At 44.9% G+C, this 21,450-nt stretch overlaps 1 protein-coding gene across 6 annotated transcripts in view; it reads left to right on the top strand.

Annotated features, from left to right (window-relative positions):
- The window catches only part of HECW1 (HECT, C2 and WW domain containing E3 ubiquitin protein ligase 1), a 460,363-nt gene that overhangs the window by 133,568 nt on the left and 305,345 nt on the right, over window positions 1-21,450 (top strand). For 3 of the 6 annotated variants that reach the window (XM_032305359.1, XM_032305357.1, XM_032305358.1), the window contains exon 2: window positions 12,350-12,407. The exons of the other annotated variants lie outside the window; for them this stretch is intronic. In XM_032305359.1, the coding sequence (XP_032161250.1) occupies window positions 12,381-12,407 (27 nt within the window). In that variant the 5' untranslated portion in view covers window positions 12,350-12,380. The remainder of the gene's footprint in view (window positions 1-12,349; window positions 12,408-21,450) is intronic. 6 annotated transcript variants of the gene reach the window in all.

Below are 21,450 nucleotides of genomic sequence, written 5' to 3'. Positions count from 1 at the left end.
GCTCATGTCCTAATTTTTACAATCACACTGTAGTTATATAAAATAATTTCTCGCTTTTAGGAAATATACACCAAAGTATTTAGCAGTAGAGAGTATCTACAGACCACTTTTCAATGGTTCAAAAAAAAATCAGACATGCACACATATCAATATGCATAATTATATAAATTATATATGTAGGGGCGCCTGGGTAGGCTCAGTGGGTTAAAGCTCTGCCTTTGGCTCAGGTCGTGATCCCAGGGTCCTGCATTGGGCTCTCTGCTCAGCGGGGATCCTGCTTCCCTTCCTCCCTCTCTGCCTGCCTCTCTGCCTACTTGTGATCTCTGTCAAATAAATAAATCTTTAAAAAAAAAATTATATATGTTTATATGCATGAGTGTGAGTGTATGCATACACACAAGCAGAGAGAGAGAAAGCAAAAACAAATGTAGCAAAATATTAACATTTAGAGAAACTTTGTGAAATGTATTAGGGAATTCATTGTAATAGTCTCAAAGCTTTTTGAAGTTTGCCGAAATTTTAAAAAATAAATAAATAAATAAAGCAGAAAAGGGGCCAGGTGGTTGAAGTCTCAGCCAAGCATTAGTCCTTCTTTAAGGCTCTGGCTGGAGTGGAAAGGCCCCTCAGTTCCTGAACTTAACACGCCTTCCTTGATACTGAGCTCTGTGTCTCTCTCAGTCCTGCAGGTGCCGTGTATCTGGTGCTTTCCATGTATTTTCCTACTTCAATGCACTAATAGCACTGTGGAGTAGAAACACTCAGAGTCCTCATTTACAAGTGATGTTTGGATAGCTTGAGTAACTTGCTCATGGTCCCAGAGATGGAATTTGCAGAAGCAGACTTGAACTCAGACTTCTCCACCTCCCCCTGTCCTCCTGCTTGTTCTACATCTGGGAACCATCTGTCTCTCCCATCACAAGCCTTTCAAAGCAACTCTTTTTGTCAGGGTATTTACAACTCTCAGTGCATCCCCGCAGCTCTTGCACACGATGTGGGTTCCCTGAATTGATATGTACGGGCTTATGTTATCCCATTTGCTCGGTGTGCCTCCATTAAAATCACATGGAACTCTGCCCTGTTATTCCTTAAACTATTAGATTCTGGATAGGCAAAATGAAGCAGTGACCGAATTCATTAAGTGTAAATTCGAGGCCTTCTAAGCTCTTTGACTTCAAGTGAGCAACCTCTAACAGACTCTGGCTGTGGTTTGTCCAAAGCCCCTTTTGGCCATGGTAGACAGTGAAGAGAGACCAGACACTAACCTCTCCTGGCAGGTCTTCTCCAGCCTACTCTCTCCCTGTCCCAGCCGCTATGACCCGAGAGTGCTTTTATTCTAACGTGCAAATGCCTCCAGGAGGACCCAGTTTAAGTCTGTTAAACTCCAATTTTGTAATTGCTTTCATGCCCTAAAGGGGACTGTTTGCCAGCTAAGAGATTGAAAAGGACTCGAGACAGCAGATCGAAGCAGAAAATGCAACCTTCTGATGGGGCAGGAGATGGTTTCCCGTGGTTTTCTATGTTTTGAGATAAAAACTTAGTAAATGCAAATATATAACTATGATCCCTTACCAGCAGCCCAGCACTGCAGCCACCGAATAGAATCCAATCTTCTCCCTTGTGGCAAAGAATGTGTTCTTTGTGGGAAATATTGAGGAGGGAAGGATACAAGGTATGTCCTGACCTAATGACTACTGAGACAAATTTGACCTGAGAGTTGACAGTTCCTAGGGGAAAGTGATCAAAACAGCTTGGAGTTTCAGTGGAGGAGAGAAAACAGCAAGTACAAAAATAAAAAGTAGAGGACTTGGTTGATTGGGATGGTTTGAATGGGACAGGAGAGAAGAAAGATGTGTCTTAGATCATGGCCATCTCACAAGTTTATATTGGTTCTGAAACCTCTTCCTCACTCGTGAAATAGAAGACCTTTCTTTTAAAGGTCAGTTTAGGGAAATACCAAATGCTGGTTGGTGGAAGAATCAGGATGTGGGCAGTGGGGCCCAGTGCAGAGAGGAGTAGGACGGAGGCTGGTTTGCAGCCGTGTCAGTCTGCTTTGGCTGGTGATGTTGTGAAACAAATATCCCCACAGTTTGCTTTTCCTGGGTAGGCTGTGAAATAAACATCCCCATAACTTCATGGCTCCCGCTAAAACATTCATTTCTCCCTCCCATCACACTTAGGCTGGGGGTCGGCTGCCGTTCTCCTTCACTTTGTGGGTTGGGCTGCATATGTGTTCTTCCTTTTGAGGTGTAGGCTGAAGGCATAGCCCAATCTAGAATTAGAACATGCTGTTGCTAGGAGCAAGAGGGGTGGTGTAAACTCATCTCTCTTAAAACTTCTTGCTCCGAAGTGAACATCCCATTTAATAGGCCAGAGCACATGGTCAAGTCCAAAGTGTGTGAGGTGGGTGTCTCTGGTCTTCCCACACATAGCACGAGCAAGTTGCATGGCAGGCAGGATGTGTGATCCCTGCGGAGGAGAATGTGAATGGTGTCACCATCACAGCCAACTATCCTTTCGATGTGAAATGATACAGTCTCTTGTCTTCATTTATTCAGACCAAAACCATGAGGTCTTTGGATGAGAGAAAAGACTGATTTCTGTGCAGTCTTACCATCATTTCCCCTTGGGGGTGAAGCGATGGGAGCCAGGGGTTCCCTAAGGCAGGGCTTTGTGCCACAGGAGAGAAACCCTGAAATTATGACTCGGCCCTTAAATAGGAGTTCCTGGCCCATCTGGCCATGTTCCTCTCTGGAAAAAGGAAGAAAGACCTTTGTTCTGGAAAATGATGAAATCCTTTCTGAGCAGAGGAGGCAAAAGACTTACACTCCAGCAAGTAAATAGATACTTCCAGATCAGGTGAGATGACATCTTTCCAGAGGTCTCTATCTTTAGGGTGGCCATAAATCCCTCCCCAACCCAGGTTCCAGGGTTCTTTGCTCAGAAACCCCTTACCACCAGAAGTGTAATATTCATAGACTGTTTATCCTGATACTTGTGATTTTGATGTTCTGATTTTTAAGATTGTTAAAGTTGTCATTAAGTTTTAGCAGACCCACATTTTCAGAGGCGAAAATGAGGACCTGTCTGCTTCACGATCCTTGGTAGGTGAATATTCTCCAGTGGAAATGCTGAGACCAGAGTGAAAAATCTCACACTTGTCTCCCTGTCCCAGCCGGTTGACACTATTGGGTTAAATGTCATATCTGGAACTTCTTCATGTTCCTGTATACCATCAATGTGGAAAAGATAAAGTTTCTGATGAAACCACTTGGATATTCTAATTTTTCTTGCCTTGTAAACCCTCAATATTTTAGCATTGAGTGGCACAATTTTTTACATTTAGTCCTTAGGACCTTTGAGATGCCACTGTAGAAAAGATGGGTGTTGAGCACATGCAATCACATGTATCTGGGTCAGCTGATGCCTATGTTTTTGATATCTTTATGGATTATGCATTCAAAGAAACCTGCTATTGTTTTTCAGTATCTGAAGTACTCTTCTATGTGTCTGTAGAGTCTTAAAATTTTATCCAGTGGAAAAATGTGTGACTGAAATAGAGAGCGGTAATATCCAGTTACCAAAGGGACTGGTAGTGACAGAGGTCACTAGATACCTCTCCCTCCCCCACGTACAACATCTATGGAAATAATTTTATGAAAAGTTTCCAAAATGATGCACAATGATAGCACTCTGGGGCCTAGGAACAGTGATTGATAAACCTGTCTCCAGAACTGATTTCCATGGTACAGAGTATGGCTGGCACCCAGAAGACCAGGGCCAGACCAGCACCAACCTACCTGCTGGCCAGCCTCCCATTTCTCCCCTCTTCCTGTCTTCATCTGGGGTCTTCCACTCCCCAGATGTGGCGCAGCTGGAAATGGACATAGAGATAGAGTGGGCATAGGAGCTGTGCTGCCTCCAATAAGCAAAAGCAGAACTGGGAGAGTCAGGGAAACGGAGGACAGTTCCTGGCAAGGGAAAGAGGAACTGCTTCATCCTACCCAGCAAGAAGTTTCCCTGTGGGTAGATGAACAGGTAAGGAGAAGCAAGGATCCCCTTCGGTCTGCAAGAGCTCCGCGTTGCTAGACCAACAGCGAGCCTAACTAGAGGCATTAAGTTAAATGGAAAACAGCCTTGCCTGTGACAGCACTCTTCTCTCTGTAATTCTGACCAAATTTGCAGAACTCCCACTGCCCCCACTCCGTTCATGCCACCTTCATGTGTATGCTGGATTCTTGCAAGCTCTCCCGACTTTCTCCCTTGTCTCCCCATCAGTATGCTCTTAAAGCAGCAGTGAAAGACACTCTGCTCATTGCCAACCAGGTCGTGTCACTTCCCTGCCCTCTGATGACTCCCTGCCTCACTCCATGTGGAGACCCAAGTATTTCCACTGAACTAGGAAGCCTGGAGCCATCCAGCCCCATGCTACATCTTCAACTTCATTTCCTACTATTCTCCTCTCTGCTTTCTTCGTTCTGTCTGGCCCTATTAGCCTCTTTGCTGTTTCTCAAATAAAGCCCAGGCACTTTCCACCTCAGGACCTTTGCATCTGCTGTTCTCTTTGACTGGAGCCATCTTTCCCTAGACATCTCCTTAGACACTTCCCTTTCTTCCTTCTGTTCTTTACTCAAAATCTTCTTTCCTTTGAAAAACCCGATCTAAAATGTCACCTTCTATCTACATCTTAACATTTCGTTTCTCATTTATTGTTTGTTCTTAAAATTTCCCACCATCGAACATGGGTATTTCATTTATTTATTATGATTCTTTGTTGTTGTTGTTGTTGTTGCTGTCTCCTCTCAAACATGAGCTGCACAGCCAGGCCTCATAGTCTGTGGTGTTCACAAACACTGCCTCATCTCCAGCGCCTGGTGTGCAGTTGAGCCTCAATGAACCCTTGTTGAATATATGACTGAATGGAAAGACTCTTCCCCATGAAGGCCTAGAGGGAGATATATGTCCAGCAAATGAAAACAAACAAAGTTAGGTCATGTTGTGACTCTCTGAGGGTTTTAGACAGCAGACCCAAAGCAAGGTCCTGCTAGTCCTCCTCGGTCTCGTCTCACTGAATTGAGATTGACTAGCAAATCAGACCAATCCCCTGCCAGAGCCATGGTCCCAATCCAAGTCCTGACTACCCTTGTACCTGTGAGGCCCGACTCTAGCACACCTGTAGGGAGGAGGCCTGGATAAGGGGGAACCCTCACCTGGAACGAGGCAGAACCTTGCTCGAGGGGTTCCTTTGAAACTCTGAAGGAAGGTGGAGCTCACCCCACTGAGGAACCCCATAGAGAACCTCTTGCCCCTACTCCAGGAGTGGGTGCAGGGAAGGAAACTTTGGTCCTTCCTACAGGGGGATGTAGGTGGGAGTCTTCCTCTCTGGCTGGTGCTGAATGTCAGAGCAGCAAATGTGTTAATATTTGACCATGCATGGTAATAAAATATGATCAAACAAACACAAATACTAGCCCAATAAAAAGAATCTGAAACAGAAGGGAATAAAATGCCATTATTCACACACACACACAAAACCAGAATAAGAAAGGTATTCTTCGGCCCACACCCATGATAATTTTAGAAACCATCTTGAAATCTTAAGAAAGAAACCTTGGCTACAGACAGCAAGGACTTTGTGGGACCTATGTGAAGAAAGTTACGACTATTCATTTAAATCAAAATGGGGTACCTGTGTGGCTCAGTCGGTTAAGCATCTGCCTTCAGCTCAGGTCCTGGGATTGACCCAGTCCCACATCAGGCTCCCTGCTCAGCGGGGAGTCTGCTTCCCCCTCTCCCTCTGCCCCTCCCCCCAGCTTGGGCTCCCTCACTCTCTCTCAAATAAATACAATCTTAAAAAAAAAAAAAACAAATTTAATAAGTGGAGAAAGAGATCATGTTCCTGGTTGGAATAACTTAGTGTATAAACCCTTCCCCTATTCGTTTGCTAGTTTAACTTAATCCCACTAACAAGATCCATGGGATTTTTATGTTCTAGAATGTGGTCAGTTGAGTGTAAGGATTGCGTTCCATTGAATCTTGGGCAGAGTCTTCTGTGTGGTGTTGCCAGCACTCTCTGGCTCCCTGCCCTATAAGTGCCTTGTGATAAACATAGCTCTGTTATGGCATCTTTACACATCCCCCTGTGTCCACATTTTATTTGCCCAAATTCTAGACAAATAGAAATGCAAGCAGAAGAATTGATTTCAAAAATTAATAAAGGGAGCGTTTTTGCTACCCAATGTGATCCATTCTTATAAATATATAGTAAATAGGTTTTTATGTTTTACTCTGTGTATATGGATACACACGTACACACAAACCTGAAAACTTTGTGTATCAACGTATGACTAGAAGGAACAGTAGAAGAGATTGATCTTGAAATATGTGAGTTTATAAAAAATTTATTGATTTCTAATATATTAAATGATTGCTTAACAAATAGCACTTAGAAAACTATTTGTAGGGGCAAAAAACCAAAAATGAAACAGATGTTAAATATAATGAACCATACTGGGGTTCCAGAAGGCCTGTCCCCATTACTGTCTTAAAGGTATTACTGACCAAAATAACTTTCTGATCAATGAACAGGAGCTGCCAGGACACTCCTCAGCTCTCGGATTCAGTGCTCTAAGACAGGTTTTGTATTCAGGTGGTCTGGTCTGTTTATATTGGTTCCTTTAGGGCAGGGCCAGGTCTGTCTGCGCTCTGGAGCCTGATGCCTAGGTCTGTTCCTCATTCTGTGTACAGCGCTTGGCAAATGACATAACCAGCCCACGCTTCATCTTCCTCCCATGTAAACTATAGACAGTCGTAGCCACCGTCTCGCAACGCTGCTGCGAGGGTTAGGGAGTTCCTCTACGTGAAGCACTTAGAAAGGGGCCTGACGCATCAGAAGCTATACAAATACTGGATATTAGCTCTCACCACAGCGTTTTTCCAGTGTGAAAACGACGCCAGGCAAGTGGTAAACTGTCAACGAATGAACGACTCTGAGCCTGCTTTGCTACTAGCCCCTCTCTGACACTCCAAGGATACAGGCAAACCCCTCAGTTGTCCCCCTCAGGGACAACGGGTGACAGATTTTGAAAATGGAAGCAGAAATTCAGCTCAACCAGCCTTTCTTCTTCTTCGGCCACTTGGAGCATGAAAAGCACTGAGCAGGATGAAGCCTGCACGTACCCATCTTCCATGAGTTTAAATGAGATACTGAAGACAGTGTAAGTGAGCTCCTAGCTGCTGAGGACAGTGAGAAGTCCATATGTTTTGCATAATTCTGCCCCTTCTTATTGCTTATTGTACAAGGAAAATGTTTTGCTAGTCTGTCACTGAAATCTGTTTTTAATGAAAACATCCTGGGATCGGCTATTATTCTTGGAAGACAGCTTTGTAGTGGAGTCAGTCAAGTATGAGTTCTGTTATGAGAGTTTCCCCATCGCAGATGTCCTGTGGATGGATCCTGAAGGTTGAGGAAGAGCAGCCGTGGGCTGAGCAGTGGTAAATTTTGGCCCTGGGAAGGGTGGAAGTGGTAGGTTGGGGACCCAGCTTATGCCATGAACTCTGACCCTCGCAGGATGGCTGCCGGGGGCTGCCTCCCCTGTTCCTTACCATCCTGGCTGTAGGACTCAGCCTCACCCCTCCTCCTGGCAATTCCATGCTGCTGCTCAGAGTTGGGGTCTGAGGAACAAGGTACTGGGAGGAGGAAGCTGCACTCACGTATTTACGTTGTTCGCTCTTGGAGTTGGACCTGTCCCGGTAAGGACAAACTGGTCATCTTTGGAACCGGTCTTCCTTAGAATTAGCATGTCATTGGGCTGGGAAGAAAATGTCACATGGAAGTTTGGTGAACTTGGAAGTTGAAAGTCAGGACATCTTTATTTTCCTTCTGTGTATCATGATCAATAGAGCTTTGGTTATGGTTATGCTAGAGAACTGGAGAAGTATATGAATAAATGAAATTCAAAAATACACTAATAAAATGAGGATAAAAAATGAGTAATTCTGTGGGTATGCTGCCAAGTCCATATTTGGTGAGAAAAGCCTTGTTAGTTTGTCAAAGCCTTTTTAAAAAAATTTTAGTTTAAGATCAATGATCTATATGATAGTAGGGCCTGAAAATTTGGAAGGCATTGTAAGTTGTTAATGGCATGAATTGATGTTCGTGGTAGGGGCTCATAAAGGCACCTCTTCCCAGAAAAAGGAATTCAGCGGCAGTAGTGCCATTAAGGTTATGTGATAGTAAATCTTGTGTGTCCTGAAAATGCAAAGGGCATCAAGTCAAGGGACTAAAAGAAATGAGCTCGGGATGAAATGAGACGAGTTAGACCCCCAGTCGTGCTGACAAGCTCATGGTCATGAAATCGAAAATCGGACCAGACTCATTTGTGTGAGTGCCTTGTCCCACTGGCCATTAGTAGAGGAGTCCTTGCTGTGACAGCAACGTGAGGGAAGTTCTAGTGACACAGCTGTGACCGGGATCTCTCAACAAGAATCGTTTTATTCAATCAGCGAGTCCAATATTCTGGTCTCCAAGAAGAAATAAGCTTTTAAAAATCTTATTCCAAACACGAACAGTTGAGCTTAATTTGTCCTTCCAGGCGGGTCCCTTGTGTTGCGTTTGGAATTGCCCACGTAGGACTTGGCATCTCCTGTTGGAATTCAGTCGATCCTCACTGTCAATCATCCATTGTGAGGACAACTAAAAATAACTGATAGTCATGATGGCAAGTCTCTTACGGGGGGTGATTGTGCGAGTTGACCAGCTTTCTGAGGCTATGAGACACATCCGCTTAGAGTAACTCTAAATTCTTTTTCAGTATCACAGGCCTCCTGGGAAGGCCAGGATCTCTGGGGCTTTTCTAGAATGTCCAGAAGGTGGCACTTTGACTAGGCTTCCCTGAAACTACTTCTTGGAAATAAGAAACCCACTCTCAACCAGAATCTCTAGATTTCTTCAGGGGTGGGTTTATGAGTGACTTCTTGTCATACTGCCTGTATGGCTTGGCGTTTTAAACAGCAAATGTACATTTTTTCCCTATGATTACCAAAAAAGGATTTTAAAAAAATCTGTCATCTTTTTCATCTTTTATATTGCCTCCTTTTATCCATTCCACCAATAATGATACAGCTGTCTTCCTCCAAAACTGTTCACTTCCAACATCCAGACCAAAGGGAACAGGAGGCTAGCAAAACAGCAAAAATCCTTTTTAGCACATGATAAATCATTGTGTTATACTTTGTGTATTAGTGTTTAATCTTAGCTCATTTGGGTAGGGACAGATCCATATTGGCCCTGTATGGATATCTTATCTGCTTTTTTTGATTTTTAATAATGGTAACTTCTCCTCTGGTGACCTGGTAGGAGGGGCAGAGTGTTGACACCTTTCAGCCTTGATCCCTAGAATGATGCTGTTGGACGGCTGGTTTGCAGGGCATGAGCATGGATGTCGGGGCCTCAGGGAGCTGACATGGGAACCAGGAAGGATTGGCCTTGTTGAGGACTGTGCTTGCTGTGCCCTTCCTGCTCTGCTGTTAGGACTTCTACCACAGGCCCTGCTGTAGTGATCTTCAGAAGCATCCTTCCTGCTTAGTTTCCCCACTGCCCTGTGCAGGGCGCTCTGAGAGTCCCCCCAAGGATCATAGACCCTCAAGTGCAGTAGAAGAAATTGATAAAACTGCATATAAATGCTCGTGCATTTGAAGGAAGAATTGTGTAATCTCGGGTTACTTTCAAGGTACAACTGTGTCGATCCCCAATACTGCCAGTTGCGCTTTCTTGTTGGGGTTTCCTCTAGTTAAATACTTTGAAGAGCCTGGTGGATTTGTAAGCTTAGATGGGCCAAAAGCAAAGGGTAGGGCACTTTTCCGGTTGCGTTCATATAGACAGGCACCTGGTCCTCTTTTCATTCCTTAACTTCCTTGGGTTTCAACCTATTCCTGATGGAAGAGGTGCCATCCAGGTTCTGGTTGGTGGGGTGGCATGAGATTTTGGAATCTAGAGCTGGATCCTTTTTAATCCCTACTTTGTTTATAAACTCTCCATTCTGCTCTCATTCTTCTTGGCCAGTGTCAAGTTTTACAGATAAACTATGAAGAAATTGTTTAAAAAAAAAAAAAAGGAAAGTAAACTGTAAAGTAAAATATACCAGTATTCTCCCAGGTTAAGTGCTAAATCAGGAATGTGTGATTTGAATGGTCTTTTTTCCTGTTCTGCTTACTCTTCTAACGTGCCTATGCACGTTTGATTAGTTGGATCAACATTTGGCTTGGGACAGGTGTACCAAGAGGCTTCTTTCCTATCTTCTAAAGTCTAGACCGTGAGTTGCTCAAGGACATAAACAGTCAGTCCTCGTCATTCAGCAATTCTTTCATCCATCCAGTTCTCACTGAACATGGTAAGTTAAGCCCTTCGACCAGATCTGTGCTTAGTACTGAGGATGGCAGCCGAGCTGCCAGAGAACTTTGTGTTGGCTTCACAAGACAAATGTTAAACAAATAGTTCTTTAGAATTATTTTGGAAAATCCAAAAACAAGTAGTGGGTGTTGTCCCGGAGCACCTGTGCTGGCTGGGGAGCCCAGGAGACCAGGGACTAAAGGCTGTGGAAGGGGACTGAGGGAAGCATGTTTCAGACAGAGAGGGCCGTGTCCTGACATCTCCAAGAAAAAGAGAAGCAAGTGTCTCTGAAGACAGCATAGCTCCCCGGGTGGCTGGGGTGTCACATGTGGGTTGTAAAGAGGTGGGCAGGAGGCCCAGATCCATTTTTCACGCTCATATGAAATATCTCGACCTGTCTTCAGCTTTAGCCTAAAGGAAGTGTGCAGCTATGGAAACAAAGAAGAGCCACAGTCTGATGTCCTTTTATAAAAAGCATCCTACCTGTTGTAGAGAGTATATATAGGGCACGCAGAGGGTGGGGAGATAGGTTTGGGTTAACTGAGATTAGGTAGGAAGGACACTTGGGTCATGATGAGGGAGTAGAAATGATGAGAAGCAATGGATTCTAGAATGGTTAAAAAGTAGTAGCAAAAGGTACTAACAAGGAAAACAAAGTTACTGACAGGGAGACCCAGTGGGTAAACAGCCGTCACTGACTCTGGGCTTTGGGTTCGAGGATAAAGATCCCAACTTCTTTTTGTACTGTCTTTGGGCTGTAAGAAGCCCCAGTGGATGTTGGTTTGGAGTTCAGATGAGAGCTCTGAGTTGTCATGGGAATTTGGGAATTGTCAGTGCTCTGATAGTAATTCATGGATGGGAATACAGGCCCCTCGTGTGAATATAGGAGGGTCTGAAGCCCTCCAACATGGAAAAGGTGAGTGAGGAAGAGCCTGCATATGGGGCAGGGCTGGGGCAACCTGAGGAGCAGCTGGGAAGACAGTGGCCACCATAGGGAAAGATATGAATGCCACAGATGGTGTCCAGAATGGGGAGGAAGGGCACAAAGCAGGACCCAAGCACATGGACCTTAAATTCTCCATCCCCTGTGCAAATCTGCTCAGATCAGGATGAGAATATCATCTGCGCATTCAGAATGCAAGCTTGCAACTTGTTTCTTACACAAACCCATCTGTCAGCAAAGCTTCAGGTTTCACTGGGATTTTTGGAAAGCCGATATCATATACCCCTTTTTTCTGGAGTGCAACCATATTGATTCCATCCATAGTAACTTCAACTTCCAAGGAAGAGGAGTTTTACCAGAGTAAAGACTCATGAACCCCAGAGTGGTACAGGGATTAATAGGACCCTGGTGTAAACACCACCAGCAATTTTCCCGTGTCTGGTGTCTCTCCTCTAAGCTCCTAATTTTGGACCTGGTTTTGCTGTACTGAAATGCAGATGGTGTGGCCAGGGATTGTTATTTGGGGTAATACTCTCCTGGCGATGCAAAGGACAGTATTCACATCTGAGTGAGTGCGCTGAGATGAGTCAGTGATATTTCCAGCAGTTTAACTGTAGCTCTGGTTCCTTTGTGCTTGAGGGAATCTGGTAAGTGGGGCATGTCTGAAGATGCATTTAGGAAGTTTTCCCATCTCCTCCCCACAAACCCCACACCAAATCCTTGTTTCCTGAAAAGAAAAAAAAAAAATTTCCCCCTAGTCCCATGATTCTTATTCCTTGACTGTAAATTTTAAAATCTAAATCAAATGACCCATGCCGCAAAATAACGTGGCTTGCTACCTTGGATCCACATCACGAGAATGATTTTGATCCTCGTGTGATTTTTCCATTCACCTGGGGATCACCCAAGCCAAATATCTCAATGGGGGTGGCGGGCACGACGTCCTTCTTTCGGGTAATGTCGCTGGTTTTGTTTGCTCGAGATACACGCTGAGTTAACCTCGTTGGCCTTTTCCCCAGGAATTGATGCGCGTACACGTGGTGGGTCATTATGCTGCTGCACCTGTGTAGTGTGAAGGTCAGTGTGTTTTTCTGATTCTAAGAACCCATCCATGTCATTCCATTATAAACCCACTCCGCTCATAATGGAATGTGCCTCAGCCCACCGCCCACCATGGCCGCCTGGCCCAGGAGTTCTCCACGGGCAGCTCTGACATCTGAGATCCATCACCCGTCCCTCCCCTGCCCCCTGCATCTACCCCTATCGACCGTGCTCCATTTCGAGATGATGTTTTTTTTGCATGTCAAGTTTCCCTTGTGTGATGTGAACCTACAGTTGTCACAAGTGAATTGATACCTAGAAACAAGCACTCTGGGATGGCCCTTCCAAAATGATAGCAGAGAACTCTGCGGGGCTGTCGGGAACTACCTATGGCTGATGTGAATGCACTGAAATTCACATGGAGACTGGAGCCGCGGTTTCTCTGGCTCACTCGGTCAGGCCACCCACCAGGAGGTTGCTAGTTCATTGGAGGGGGTCTCTTGCAGCTAGGGGTGGGGGGGCTTTCCCTGGAAGAGCTTTTCCCGGGTCCCTGCAGACTTCCTGCCACGTCTCCTGCTTCCTGTATATCACAGCTTTACAGCTGTCGGGGACAGCCCTGGTTTGTAATAATCATAGTTCACATTAGTGGACGCTGTGTGTCATGATCTGTGTTAGATGCTTTTGCTGCATGAATCCTCTCTCCCCACAACAATCTGAAGAGGTAGGTATGACCGTCATCCCCATCTTATTTTTGAGGGAACTGGGCATGAAGGGCCGTATCACTGGTGAGTCTCTGGGTGGGTAAGTGAGGAGCAGGGAGGGACCTGCCTATCTGAGCTGGCATCTCCACCCACAGGCCCTAGTGTGGCAACCTGTAAATGAGGCTTTTGTCTGAAAGTAATGAAAAGCTCCCATCTGCATAGTACTTTGCAAATGTACTAAGCATATCCACGTACATATTCAGCTAATCCGTGAACTAGCCCGGCAGGAAGGAGAGCAGAGCCCTGAGATGTTCAGTGAGCATCTCGGCATTCATCAGCTCTCAGAAGGAAGGCAGTCCTCACACTCGGATCCCTCTTCCACCCCCAGCACTGCCTCCAACTCACCCACGAGGGAGCTGTCTGAATTAGGAAGTTCAGAGTAACGCGCTTAGGGAATGAGCACTTTATGTTCAGGAAGCATTAAATTAGTAGGTAATCCCATGCTGCCAAATGTGCAGGGACATTCCGAGGGCAGTGACTTTAAATGTTTTACTTTAAATGTTAAACTTTTCTTTTCTTACTCTGTTTCCCAGTTTGTTGTGCCGTCAGCAGCCCCTTTATTTCTCTGAGTTCGCTCAGCTACGCATCCACTAGACTTCCCCCTCCAGGAAGGTTCAACTTTCTTTAGGAGAATGCTTTTCCCAACACACAGCACTCCTGTCTGTTTACATTCCCCTGAGACTTTTTGAAATTTTCTCTTTGGCTAGAAAGATACAATAGGAGGACTTAAAAATACCTTTTGGATACATTTAACCTTCTGGAAGAATGTTCTCACTTGCTCTTTTCAGGACTGGTATCTTGGAAAGTTACAAGCTTTGCCTTGACTGCAACTACAAAGCTAAGTGGGTACACAGATAATCTCAAGGGATTTTATTCAGCATTCCAAGAAACACGCTGTCCAGCTATTCTCCCTTGACATTTATGGAAGTGAGCGCTACCTGATTAACAGGAGGGAGAAGACAGAGATCAGACTTATGTTCCCAAAGCACTTACTTTGTGAAATATAAGCATAACCCCAACTTCCTACACAACAATGACACTAGAAACAACCTTATCCCCAGTTTCTGTGGAAAGTCAGTGCAAAACTCCTTGTCCCAAATTGCATGATAAAGGAAATGTTACAGCCCCATTACTAATGTGTATTTTGTTGAGACCTTCAAAACTGAAAATAATCCCAAGGTTTCCTATGCCTTTCTGTAATACTTTCCCAGAAGATTCACCATGGTCCAGAAGAAGTCTGCATTACTAGCTGGATTTATTAAAAAAAAAAAAAAAATCTGGAGATGAACGAGAGAAGACTAATGCAGATATCTGACCATTTTATGCAGATATACTTTTCAGGTTCTGGAATGATCCTGAGAAGGATGAATGCTAATCTCTAGAAGAAGCCCCAATAAGAGGGAATTTCATACTGAGACCAGTGATTCTCAACCAGGGGTAGGTCTCAGATCAGTAAGTATAGCTTTGTGTGTGGAGCCCAGTCATCTGCATTTGTAAAAGTCTCAGGGGTGATTCTTATATGCACCCCTGGTTAAGAACTAGCGGCCAAAACTGATGGGAATTAAACCTCTCTGTGTCTGTGAATGAGAATAGAACCTAAATCTATACTGCAGATCTTCATGCTAGAGAGAGGATCTTGTTGCTCAAAGACAGGCTTCCTAAAGCCTGTAAAAGGTCCATTTTGGAAAAGAAAACAAACATTAGGGTTTATGTGTTGCAATGATTAGCTTCTGTGTGTCTGTCGGGTCCCCCAGGGTACAGATACTGGTTGTGCAAGAGAGAAGTAACACTTGTGAAAGGAGAGAGGAAGGAAACCGGTTGGGGCCTTCAGCCTGACGGTCACCACCACCCCGGGGGGACCCTTGGGAGCAAAGCCTGCGGGCTCAGAAACACCCATGTTGGGTGGGGAACGGCCAGGCACTTGGAGCCCCACTGAGCTCGGAGCACTGTAAGAAGACCGCGACCACACCCTGTAAACTGTGGGGTCCCTGGAGGAGTTGGCAGCTGGAAACAATGAGTCCTTAGCGCCATTGTTTGCCACATACTCCAGAGACTTCATAAAAAATCGGTTCTGGGCTTTTCAGAATTTGGTCAGAAGCAGCTGGAATAGGGAGGCAGAATGAAGATGGGGTCTTTGCAGGAAATCTCTGTCTTCTGTAGAGGGAGAGGGGGGAACGGAAAAAAGAGGGAGACAAACTTGGCTCATTAGACTTCTCTCTGTGTTAGGGTATGTGCTAGAAGCCAGGGCTTGGTAGAACAGGGCATGAAGATTTGAGGGATCTTAAAAACTCCTCATGTAGGAAGTGAAGTCCAGAGAGGTTGTGCACTATCCCAGATCATTCAGAGGGGTAGGACTCAAGGGATCCATGGGGTCAACCTCTACCCCACCCAGCTTCATGTCTGCCCGAGACCATACACCCCTCCTGAAACAGAATGTTCCTTGTCTCTTCATCCTCCTTGACCTCAATCTCTGTATGACAGAAAGAAATTGTATGTCTTCCTAACTTTAGTGTTTTTGTCAAAAAGTCTTCCAAACTGAAAATGATCCCAAAGTTTCCTACACCCTCTCCCCACACCATCACTTCCTGGAGGTGAGTTCTGTATCTAGAATGTGTTAGTAGACAGAGGTGGGGATTCTTGGGCATCTGAAGCCCACAGCCAGCTTCCCTAAATAGCCACCATATCTCTGTCTTGCTTTTCAGTTATAGTCATTCAGGCATAAATGGAAAGTCATCAAAGGCCTTGAAGTCCATCCCACAATGGTTCATCTTGACACCAGTAGAAAACCAGCCAAAGAGAATCTTGAATTCTCTTCATTTATTGGCTTGGGAACTGAACTGAAAGATCCACTGCTCACTCCTTCCCTTCCTCCTCCACCTCTCCCATCCCTCTCCCCCTCATAGACTGCAGGTTCCGAAGCCCCGAGCCACTGGATAGAAATAACTAGTAGAGAAGCTCTGAAGCTCCCTGCACGTGAAGCCACAAACTCTAGACCTCACCGAGTTGGGGACCACCAGGCTCTTCCCACAGCTGTTCTCCACTCAGTGCCTTGAATTCAGCTTTACTGGGCTATGAGAGAGAAATTGTGTATCTCGCTCTGCTAGTGGGTGAGCTGAGTCATGCCCTTGGCAGAGTCAAGGAACTACATCAAGGAGACCAGTATCCTTAGGTGAACCTAGAAGGGGTCTGACCTGACAGAGGAGGTCTCCTTCAGGGGCTACTCACCCTCTGCCCCCCAACACAGGATGGGCACCCCCTCCTCACCTCGCTCAGAACCCAGATCACCTGGGGAGCGTTGGCTCACTCTGATACCAGGGAGGAGCTCTGCTACCAGTATTTTCTCATTAGGAAGCAGCAATCTCCGGCCAGAAATAAAACTCTCCTGCTGACTTGCTCACAGCCTGTCCCAATAATTGTTCTGAGCGTCATCTGACGCAGCAGTCCCAGCGGAACGGGCCACACAGGCTCAACTCTGCCCACCATGCCCAGCAGGACCAGAGCCTCCAGCACAGAGCAAGGCTGTGGCATTGAACATCCTCTTGGTCTGCCCTTTAGAAGGTGTCTTGTTTTGAATACATGATCTGTCCTGTTCTTTCAAAGTAAGTGCTTTTATCCAAGGTCTGGGCTGTCCTTTAAACATATTTTTCTCTCACTTAAAGGGAAGTGTATTTCTAGTTATTTCTAGGCTCTTTTGTGGACTCAGCTTGAGAAAAGGAGACAGGTAAGGGAAGAGCGCTTTTGTGTGCAACTTAAAGATCGGTTGAAACTAGGGCATGCACATTGCAGAGCTGTTTTCCTCAGACAGCAGGTGGCTGGAAACATGCGTGTGTAGCTAATTGTCTGGAGCTTTGCTTTTGAAGTAGCGTGTAGTGAGTGGTTTTGTTCAAACAAGGGAGTGCCGGCTTTATATGTAGCCCCAAATGAGACGCCTCTCTTCTTGGAAGTGCTGGATTTAGAACCTGAATCTTCTTTTTCAGCAAGAACTAGAAGTCCCTTCATACTGCTTTTTTATACCCTTATGCCCATTTGCATCGTGCCGAGTTCTTAGAGAACACAGCATCTCTGGGATCCTGCTGCTGTCTGAGTCCAGCACTGTGTGTCAGCAGATGTTGGTTCTGGGTCTGTCTGCTTAGTTATGCTTTCTTAGCGAAGAGTCGTGTTTTACATGATTTCAAACAATAAGTCAGTATGTGAATGATCACAGCCAAATATATACTATACCAAGAATGGATATGTATTTTCTTTTGTCTCTTGCAGATTTTTTGGGTTTTTCCCCCCATAAAGTAGACATAGGATTTTGGAGTATTTTATTCTCTGTAAAAGTTTTGGATATAAATTATCCATGTCACTCTGGCCTCATGAACTGTTAGGTGTTAGATATCAGACCCCAGGATAAGGGTCCTAAGACACAGTCTCATTCTGATTTGGATGATGGAGATGGAGATATGGACCCGTCATGCATTATTAATTTGGCAACTGTTTATTAGCACCTACTGTGTACCAGACACAGTTGTGTTGGAGACATGGTCGTGAACAAACAGGCCCCTGCCCTCATGGGGATTTCTACCTAGTTGTGGGAGGGGGTTTTTCAGAAATTAAAGTAAGTATACAGTATGATGTCAGGAATTGGGACGTTCTACGAAGAAAGAGAGAGCAGGGTAAGGTTAGGTAGAGAAGGGTAGAGAAGGTAGAGAAGAGAGGACCCGGGGATACCTCGCATTGCCTGCTTTGCCATTGTACCCCAGCTTTGGGTATCATCACCAAAAACTCATGTTATCTCTGAACTTGCTTAAAAATTTAACCCAGAAGTTATCAAGTCATCACTGCTATCCTTCCTCGCAAGATTATTTTATTGGGCTGCATTTTTTTTATAGTTGTTGTTGGTTTTGTATTGAGGAAGGGTTTGATTCTATTGATGAATTTACTGAAAAAAACAGACAATTTGATATAAAAATTCAAAGTCTGAGCTTCTTTTGAAAAAAAAAATCAATAGTTCTTACAGTATCTGGTCCACGTGTGCTTGGCAGCAATTGTTGGGAGCTGAGGGAGGCAGTCCCTGTTAAATCAGGGGGCGTATGACCTTCAGATTGTCATTGTTTCCACTTTGCTCACCTCCTGCTGGCCTCTGAAGGCAACCCCTGCTCCAGCCCATTTTGATGCCAGTCGTGCAATGCTCAGAGCGGTGGTATACGAGGGACTACGAGGGAGCCTTGCTTCCTGGATGGGCGCTGGGGATCTTACCCTTCACACAGGATCTCACATAGCCCGGCAGAGCAGGGGACTCGATGATTTACACTTCTTTCACTCATGACAGTTGCAGGTCTAAGTATCTAAGAAGCTCTTGGAGTTATGGGTCCCATTACACTCCTGCCTAATTAAAACTCAAGCCCATTCTTTTGTTATTTCATCTTTTGTCCTTTATCAATTCAGTCCACCGAAACCTTCCCGGACTTTCTCTTCTCCAAAATGCAATTAACCCAAGTATGTTACTTTGTTCCAATTACCATTTATTTCATTTCAGTGTGGCTTTCCATAGTATGATGCCATTCGTTACCTGGCATCAGAGTGTGACCACAGGAATTCCAAGAGCTAGACCGGAGGCTCCTGGGTCACATGCCCTGGGATCCTCAGGTCACCTCCCAAGAAGGGTAGCGTTCAGGAGTGTCCTCCTCCTTGTTTGAACTGTCTCAACCAGTGTTTGGATATTTCTGAATGTATATAATTGTCATAACCATATGTTTGCGGTCCCCCAATCAGTATGTGTGATTTTCACTTAAATCCATGATGGATACTAGATTCTTTGCTAGGCAATGCCCTCTCCCCTATTGCACGTGTCCCTCCTCATGTCAGAATCACACGTCTGAGTGTCCTTTACAACATTTTGCCCTGGTTAGTATCCCTGTCAGTGAGGGGCAGTTTGACCCTCACTCACAGGCCTGTGCTCATTTTCCAGGAGTGGATCTCTTTGTACCCACCGCAGGGTTGCAGCTGCCTCAATGCAGAAACCAACAACTCTGGCATCAGCTGGAAGCTCAGACATGCAGACTGCCAGGCCCATTCGGGAAATGCTAATTCAGTATCTGCCATTTTAATAAGTGTCCCAGGAAATTCATGTAGACCTTTAAGCATTGACCACAATATAAAATGTCCTTGGGAACTAAGTATTTATCAAAACATCTTAGTGGTCATTAGGGAAAAAACAATCTGTCAGTGTAGTTGAACGGAGGATGTAGAACGTGGAAAAAGCAATTAAAGTCCCTAAAAAACGGTTGTTAAATTAAATAAGATGTTATTACCAGTCAGGCGGGACAGAAAAGTGATTAAGAGCTGACGTGGGAGTCCAGTGGCCAACAGCTAGGTTCCTTGAGGAAGTTACCAGCCCGGTCCTCTGCAAGTTCCCCTGCTCAGTAGATAGAACCTTCCGTAGGGCTTGGAAATACATCTTCAGCTGCCTGGGATCCACCAGTGAAGACTGCTTCAGTAGCTTTCTGCTGAGAGGCAAGCATCTAATTTCTGAAAAATCTTCAGGTCGTTTTGAAGCCCAGTTGAGTTTGGGAACCACAGGCCCCTCATGGAGCCTCTAACTCCCCTTTTCTCAAAGGAGGACAGTAACGTGGGTTTTTTAGAGAACTTAATGGTAGCACAAAGAGAAAGATTGTGTCAAATGCCTTACACAGAGTAGCTGTTCAACACAAATAGTGATCATGGCGAGGGTGATGATAGGGGTGGGGATGACGGTGATGATGGATCATAGATTCTTAACGAGGTGCTGGGGAAGACAGTGGTGGGAGCACTGATGATGGTGATGGTGATGATGATGATGATGGTGTAGGTTCCACTTACAGGCCTGCTGGATAGGCACCGATCTGCATCCTTTTTTCTGAAATAGAAGCTTTACTTTAATATATGGATCAGTGTGGAAGCCCAGTAACAGAAATTGTCAGAATAAATAGGATTATTTTATTCTGGTGTCTGCTAGGCCTGCACCAGATATGAATCCTCCTTTTTAATAATTCTGAGTGTTCTATTTTAAGTTTTTTACATTTATTTTTAATGGAAGTATAGCTGACCTATTATACTAAGAGGAACAAGCTTCCAGTTATAAAATAAACAAGTCATGGGGGCAAAAAGTACAGCATAGGGAATAATAATGATGGTGTTTTATGTTTACCTTGTACTTTCAGTTTTCCGGGTGCTTTGCTGTACATCATCTCCCTTGACATTCCGTTTGATCTTAAGGGATGCACAGAGCTCTCGTGTGATCTTAACATCACTGGATAAGGACACAGAGCAGCAAGGGGCTTGCTTAACTCTGCTCACTGCACAACCTCAAAGGGGTTCAGGTCTTTGGACCCTGCGTCTCTATAGAAACCCTATAGAAACTGTTTGCTGTTTTTATACTAAAAGCTCATTGTTTTTTAAAGATTTATTTATTTATTTGACAAAGTGAGAGACCGCGAGGGAGGGAACACAAGCAAGGAGAGTGGGAGAGGGAGATGCAGGCTTCCCACTGATCAGGGAGCCTGATGCGGGGCTCGATCCCAGGACTCTGGGATCATGACCTGAGCCGAAGGCAGAAGCTTAGCCAACTGAGCCACCCAGGGGTCCCTAAAAGTTCATATTAAGGAAAGTTTCCCTGGCAAATCTTTCTGGTTGAGGGCTGATGAATCCCCACCAGTTGTTAGATTAATAGTTGTCTGGGAAATATCTTTGTTTCCTGAGTCAAGTGCTAAGTTAGTCTTACTTTTAGGTCTTTTCAAATCTGAGGCCAGAGAGGATTTTTTTTTTTTTTTAAATGGAGAATCAATGACCACTGAGAGCAAAATAATAAAGGCCCACTTAACTGAAAAATAACATGATTCTGGTAATTATTAGAAGAAAATATGACATGGTCCACTAACCCTATATTATAGTACTTGTATCTGCAATTTTTCATGAATTCCCTAAGGTAATTAGTTTTATGAAGTATTGCCAGGTGGCACTTTTCTACTTTCCGAGCCCACTTGGAAATCTCCAATAAACACTTCGACTGGAAAGCTATGTCAAGAAGTTTTGCAGAATGTACTAGAGAGCATATCTATCAAACATTAAGTTAATACACAGTCCACTGACACCACCCTCCTGGAAACCTTGACAAAAAGCTCCTTGCCTCCTCCACCATTGTTTTTCCTTGGCAGAGAGTTCACCCCTCCAGCTCGCCAGAACATGATATAGGAGAGTGTGTGGGGACCCAGAGCCCTCTCAGCTCCAGCTGCTTTGAATTGTCATCCCTCCTCCCCTCTCTGCCAGCGCTGGTCCTACCTCTCAGAGAAATGGCC

This window comes from Mustela erminea, chromosome 11 (genome assembly GCF_009829155.1).
Source record: "Mustela erminea isolate mMusErm1 chromosome 11, mMusErm1.Pri, whole genome shotgun sequence".
NCBI classification, from domain to species: Eukaryota; Metazoa; Chordata; class Mammalia; order Carnivora; family Mustelidae; genus Mustela; species Mustela erminea.
This window is presented reverse-complemented; position numbering and strand designations above follow the sequence as displayed.